The sequence below is a fragment of the Neopelma chrysocephalum genome, unplaced genomic scaffold (assembly GCF_003984885.1).
Source record: "Neopelma chrysocephalum unplaced genomic scaffold, ASM398488v2 Primary Assembly neopelma1_186457, whole genome shotgun sequence".
In the NCBI taxonomy this organism is placed as follows: Eukaryota; Metazoa; Chordata; class Aves; order Passeriformes; family Pipridae; genus Neopelma; species Neopelma chrysocephalum.
Window position 1 is genome coordinate 1 of NW_020938967.1, and position 6,850 is coordinate 6,850.

The 6,850-nt window shown below is 60.9% G+C and overlaps 1 protein-coding gene across 1 annotated transcript; it reads right to left on the bottom strand.

Moving 5' to 3' along the window:
• Nucleotides 1-5: 5 nt before the first annotated feature.
• LOC113962973 (putative Polycomb group protein ASXL2) lies at nt 6-6,646 on the bottom strand (the record flags this gene model as incomplete). Its single annotated transcript, XM_027673762.1, has 4 exons — nt 6-1,685; nt 3,255-3,906; nt 5,356-5,461; nt 6,535-6,646. Coding segments are annotated over 4 exons (2,550 nt in total), but the record flags the coding sequence as incomplete, so codon positions are not given.
• Between the last annotated feature and the right edge of the window lie 204 nt (nt 6,647-6,850).

Sequence of the window (6,850 nt, forward strand, 5' to 3'; positions counted from 1 at the left end):
CCCCTCATGGCGTGGGCCATCTGCTCCTGCGCCGCCTGCAGCAGGTCTCGGGCCAGCGCGGTGCCGTCCAGCGCCGGAGGGTTCTCCTTGGTGCCAGCGCCGGCCTCGGCCTTCCCAGCCCTCACCCTCAGGGAGCCGGGATCCGCGGGGCTGGTGCTGTGAGACCCCCGCTCTCTCTCACGCTGACCAGACTCCTCCTTGACGCCCAAGTGCTCCCGTTCGTCGCCGGTGCTCTCGTCGTCCGCGTCCTCCTCGCTGCTGCTGCTGCTGCCCCGGCCGGGCCCCTCCTCGCACTCCCCAAACTCTGCCCTGGGACCCTCGGCGGGACTGCTCAGCCCCAGGCGGAGCTCGGGGTTCAAGGAGAAGCCTCTCCTCAAACTCTCCGAGCCGCGGCCGTAGGTGGAGACGTTGAGCAGGTAATGACCGGACATGGCAGGCCTGGACGTCCTCCTGCCCGTGAAGCCCAGCATGAACCTCTGGCTGGTGGAGCTGCTTTCCGCCGGGAAACCTGAGTGTGGGGGGTTCAGCTGCGAGGGCTGAAGGACGGGCAACGAGTTCTGCCTCTGCACCCTCTTGATGAGGGTCTGGAGGATCTGCTCCTGGGTCGCCTTGCTCAGCGCCTCGTGGCTCTGCTGCTGCTCAGGGCCGGGCTCCTTTCCCGAGGGCAGCGGGAAGGTCCTTGGAATGTGAGGCAGAGGCCTGTTCTGGCAGAAGACCTTCCCCAGCTGCTGTGAGGGCAAACCCGATGGTCTGTCGCCCGCCTCGGCCCCGGCACCGTTCCCGGGAGCGGCGGGAGGAGCCACCGCCCCTTTCTCTTCCCGAGGGGCCACGGGCACCGCTCTCACCTCTGCCTTGGTGAGCGGCTTCGGCAGGATCTGCTCCAGGGGGACGCTCTTGCCTTGAAGCAGCTGGGTGACCAAAGGGTTGTTGGCAGGAATACTGGAGCTGGCTCTGGGGGGGGTTTTAAGGCCGGGGGCTGCCGAGGAAGCGCCGCAGGGCGGGACGGGGGCAGCGGCGCCCACGGCTCCAGCCTGGGCCTCGGGGCCTGTGGGTGGAAGTGAGGACACCAGAGGGGAAGGGGGTTTGCTTTTGGAATCCTCAGAGCTGGTCCCTCCCGAGGCCGTGGGTGCTCCCGTGCTGGTGCCGCAGCCGGGCCCGTCCCCGAGCGCCGGAGCCCCGCGGGCACAGGGGGCCATCCCTGCTCTGTCCCCACTCCCAGCGCAAGGGGATCCCGTCCCCGGGGTCACCGTCACTGCCGGGGCTGCAGAGAAGGAGGAGCCGGGCCCGGGGGCCCTTGGCTGTAGTTGTGCTCCAGGAGGATGGCCAGGAGCTCCCTGCTCCGCCGCCGGGCTCTCCAGCTGGGAACGGGGAAGAAACCTTCTCGAACCTCCCCCGCCTCCAGTTCCTGCCAGTTCCAGTGGGTTTCCCGCCGTTCCAGTTTGGGTGTTCCCCCCGCCCGGGCCGGGCCCCGGCACGGCCCCCCCGGCCGAGGCGGCGGCGGCGGCGCTGGCGGCGGCGGCGGCGGCCGCTGCCCTCTGAGCCTTGGCCTGCTGGGCTCTCGCCTTGATGTCGGCCAAGGTCCTGGCCCCTGTCCTGCCCGGACTGGCGAGGGAGAGGGGGAAACGTGCCCTGGGAGAGACCTGGCCCGCAGGAAATGGCATCGGGGAGATCCTGGAGACGGGGATCTGCAACAGAGCAGAGCAAAAAGCGCGGCTGAGACACGGGGAGGGTCCCACCCGTGGGCTGAGGGTTTCAGGGCTGGCGGTTTAGCCTTAGAGAACTAGTTGTAGTTTTGGGGAAACCCCTTTGGAGAAATCCCTCCTCTCCAAATAAGTACCAGGAGAGGTGTAGGACCCTGGGATCTCACCCCCAGTGTAAGTGCAGTACAGTCCCAGTGGCTCAGGGTGGAGCTCGTCCCTCACAGTCACAGCCAGAACCATCAGACACCATCACCCAGGGCCCACCCAGCTCCTCCCTGCGGGGCTGTTCCACACCTGTCGGCCCTTCCTCTGTTCCACACTTCATTCCCATGGAATTTCTGCCCTTTGGAAGGTTGGTGTCACCATCCTGCTCTTCCCCCTGCACACACACCGCTCGTCCCCTCGGTGTCTTTGTACAAACCATAATAATCCCTCCACCTGGAGATTAAATGCCAATATTTCAGTCCTTTCTTCCCAAACATTCCCTCAGTGTCCCAGTTGACTTTCTCTAGGTTTGCTCTTTCCAGCTGAGCCCTGCAGTGCCCTGGGTGCTCCCCTGTCCCCCCTGCAGGGACCTCAGGGGGTTTATTTGAGGTTACATTTGTTTTCCGTATCCACAAAACCTCCCTGAGTCCCACTGAGCTCTGAGCAGCCACTTCACCACTTCTCTCTCTCTTTTGGGAATGACAGATCTGTCCCCACGTTCTCCTGCTTTTGCAGTCACCTCTTGCAGTCCCCTTCAACTCACCCTGTTAAATCCAACCCCTTTATTTCCCTGGCAGCCCATCCAGCCCTCCTGGATGCTATTCCAGGTCTCTATGGACCCCAATCCTGTGTCACTGACAATTCCATTGCTGCTTTCCTGCCTCGGTGCTGTACTGAGGGACATGGGGAGAATAATGATCTGCTTTTAAAGTTCTGAGTTTGCAGCCTCCCAGCACATCAAGGATACTGATATAGGGGAGTAGAATTCCTGGGACACACAGAAATGCAGGAATTAAGCAGTTTCCCATTTACAGCTTCTGCCCAAGGCCCCAAACCAGCAGGTCCAGCAGCAGGTGCCTGGTCCTATGACCTGGCTCCCAAACCCGAGGGGCAAAGCCTGGAATGTTTCTGTCCTGCCCGTCCCAGCAGTGACCAACTGCCCATTTCCTCTCCCAGGTGGGTTCTTGGGAAGACTGGGCAGCCCAAGGGCCTCTGGAACTGAGCTGTTCCCCCAGATGCTCTTTCCCTGCTCCTCAGCTGGTGCCTGTTCCAGACACAGGAGTCACTGAGTGTCTGGACTGGCTCTCAGGAAGCCATGGATGGCATTCCTTCTGGAGCTGGAATTCCTTCTGGAGCTGGAATTCCTTCTGGAGCTGGACCTCCCACACCCCCAAGGCTCTCTGCACCCCTGCTCTGCCCTCACAGCCTTGCAGCCCCTCTGCAGCTCCCCTGGTTTCCACCCTGGCACCCGGGACAGTGGAAGCTGCCCCTGCCCACGGCAAGGGCTGGAATGAGATGAGTTTTTTAAGGTCCCTTCCCACCCAAACCCCTCTGGGATCCCAAGATTACCTTGAGGGGGGGCACTCGTGGCACGGGGGTCCCGGCGCCAGGAAAGGGCTGGGGCTGGCCCCGAAAGGCCTGGTGGTGCCTGCAGGGCTCCACCACCCGGGGCTTCTTCTCAGGGGTGGCTGGAGCTTCCTCGGGGCTCTCTGCCTTCCTCTTGTGGGGCTCCACGCTGACCTCCATGTCCTCACTCACGGGGGGCTTCTCCTCAGGCGGGGCCGGAGCCCCCGCCGGGCTCTGCCCCTTGGCTGCTGCCTCCCCTGCCCCGGGGCTCTTTGGTTTGCTGGGGGCACCCACAGCCTCGTTCCCTGGCACCTCCTTGGCTGCACTGAGCTTCCTCTCTTCCTCTGGCTTCTGCCTGGCGGCACTTTGGGGTCTCTCCTGCACGGATTCTCCTTGGACTCTCTCTCTGACGGGGACAGAACGGTCGCCGGGCTTCGCCGAGGCCTCGGGGGGCTTGGCCGGCTTTGGTGCCTCCTCTCTTCCTTCCTCTGCTCCTTTTTTCGCTGCTGGTGCTTCCTGGGCTGGCTGTGCCTTGGCCTCGGGGGCAGAGGGGCCGTGCTCCCGGCGTGGAGCTGCCGGGCTGCTCCGGGGCTGGGCGGGCTCTGCCTCGGGATGCGCCGTCAGCCGCTCCGACTCCTCGGGGCTCAGCCCAGAACTGGCACAGAAACAGAGGCACAGTCGGTAAAACATCTGTGCAAAAACCACACACGATCCTTGGGGAAACAGGGGCAGCATCCTCTGCACCCCACACCCCGAATAAATGTCTCTGAGACACAGCTCTGAGAACCTTCTACGCTGTTACTTCTGACACGAAAAACAGAAATCGGTATCGAAGTTTAAAACCACCTGAATGGGACACCAGGAAGCTCCAGGTCCCTGTCCAGACACTGATTTTCCAGGCTGCAAATCCAAAGGGTTTGGCCCACAGTAAATATTCCCTGTGTCAGCCCCCACAGACTCCTGTGCAGGGTGGGAACAAGCCCCCGGCCCGGGGCTGCCCTGGGCCCACACGGTGACTCTGGCAGGAAGGGACACGGAAAAGGGGCATTTTTTCCAGAGGAACGTGGAATCTAATTCCCAGGGTGATTAACTTCATCCACCCCTCTCAAAGAACCATTAAATTCTGTGTTTTTTCCCCAAACACAACCCCATGGAGCCTGAGGAAGCCCGGCCCAATGAGACCCTGGGAATGGTTCCTACCAGAGAAGCTCTCAGGAGCTGGAGGGAACTGAGGTCCTGCTACTCCACATGTCCCCTCCATGTTGTCCTGCTGTCCCCTGTCCCCCTAAAACTCCAAGACTGTGGCTGCTGTCACCTTTCAGCACCCAGAGCCCTGGGTCAGGTGGCTGAGGAAAGCTCTTTCCAAGGCACCAGGTCACCTGGACCCCCAGCCTGGGGTATTCCTGTAGTTGGTACCACAGCTTGTACCTACACACAGCCCAGCCCTGGCTCACCCACAGCATCCCCATCAGACCATGGGATGACAGAAACAATCCAGATGCTCTGGAGGGTTAAAACACCCTGGATTAATGGGAAGGAAACGGACTTGCAGGCACAGGACAAGCAGAAAATCCGGATAACGAGCAGAAATGCAGGATAAGAAATCCCTTATCAGTTATTTATACGTGTCTGCTCCTTCCCAGGTTTCTCAGTAACTCACACAGAAACCTGGAAACCCCTCCACAGCCCCAGAGGGTGGAAAAATCTTAAACCAAGAGGAAACACAGGATAAAAGACGGGCAGGATTGGGAGTTTAACCAGGAGCTGTGGGATTGAAGAGGTGGGCAGCACACCAGAGGTGAGACACGCTCAGCCACCACACTCCAAGGACCTCCAGAGCCTCAGCACCAGGAGAACTACAGGAGTGGCTCAAAGGAGTGGGAAAAGGTGAAGCCCAAGGACATCCTGCCTGAGGAGAACAGGGCTGGGCAAAGCACAAGGCACTGGGGCAGCAAACACCTCTGGATGGATCCCTCTGGCCCTTCCCAGCTCCCTGGCAGGCAGGTGAAGCCAGAGACCCTCTTCAGGTTCCAGGACTAATGGAAAGCAGTGCCTGTGGATGGACAGACACCCAGCAGGGCCCGGGCACAGGCTGAGCTCTCACCTCTGGCCGTAGTAGCTCTCGAAGAAGTGCTCCTTCCACAGCTCCACCTTCTTCTCCTTTTCGATTTCCTGCCGGATCCGGAGCTGCATCTCGGGGGTGAACTCGCCTGCGGGTGCCAGAGGAGTGTTGTCAGAGCCAGGTGGGTGAACCGGGCACAGCCCAGAGCCCTCACAGTTTGTGGCTGCCCAGAACTGTTCCCCTGTGCCCTCAGAGCAAACCCAACAGCAGCTCAGGACCGTGGAGGTGTGTGAGATGTGCTGGTCCTGCGAGGGCATCACTGACACCACGGTGACCTGAAGGTTTGTCTCCTTCCCACACCACCCCCTGTGTGCTCTTCAGCAGGGGAGGGAAGGCACAGGAGTCACTGCAGTTACCAGAGAGGGGATCCCCCAAAGGGATCCACAGTCATGGAATGTTTCCATCACTGCACAGTTGGACTCTCGGCAATTCGCTCAAATAACAGGATTGTGAGAGATTCTCGCTGAGTTTGTTCTCTGTGCAGCGACTGAGATCTGCCCAAAGGGAAGCTGAGTGTCCCCTGGGAGCACAGTTCCTGCCAGGGGGGAATTGGGGCAGTCCAGGGAAGGGAAGGGAGCTGGGAAGGGGCTGGAGCAGCAGGAGGGGCTGAGGGAGCTGGGGGGGCTCAGCCTGGAGAAAAGAGGAATCAGGAGGGACCTTCTGGCTCTGCAACCCCCTGACAGGAGGGGGAATAGAGGGGCAGCCACAGCTTCTCTGGGCAACCTGTGCCAGGGCCTCCCCACTCTCAGAGGGAAGAATTTCTCCCTAATATCCCATCTAAATATCCAAACTGACATCTCCAAGGACACCACACTGACCCTGGCTGAGGACACTGCCCAGCTCTGGGAACAGAACCCCCCTTCCCTCCTGAGCTCAGCAGTGTCTCTGTTTAGGTACCACGACTCTGGAATGCCACAGCTCCACTGTCATTTCAGAGGGGTTTTAAACACACTTTTCCTTCTTTCCTCATCTTTTCCAGAGATTTGCTCTATTCCACATTTGAAGCTGAACAGAGAACTCCTTCTGCAGCGTCTCTGACCTTGAGGTCCCGGAATTCCGGGCTTGCCTTTGCTTCCAAAGGCTGGGCAGCCTGCAGTGCTCCAGGAAACAGCCTCCAGGCATTCCCCAGACCCTGCTGGGCTCGGGGTGGGGAGGATTTACCTTCTGCCAGCCGCTCCTTCCAGCCCTGGGCGGCCGAGGTGAAGAACTCGTTGTTGAGCGCGGAGCCGCTGAGCTTCAGCAGCCCGTCAGCCCCCACCTGCAGCAGGACACACAGGACAACAGGTCACCTCTGGGCAGGGCAGGGGATCCCCCTGGAACACGGCAGGAGCCCCAGGGCTGCCACAGATCCCTTGGGAACCCGCCTGGAATTCACAACAGCCTCAGTCTGGAGCCAAGGCTGGATCCCCAGGGCTGTGGGAGCCCCAGGGTGGATCCCTGGATCCCCAGGGGCTGTGGGAGCTCCAGGCTGGATCCC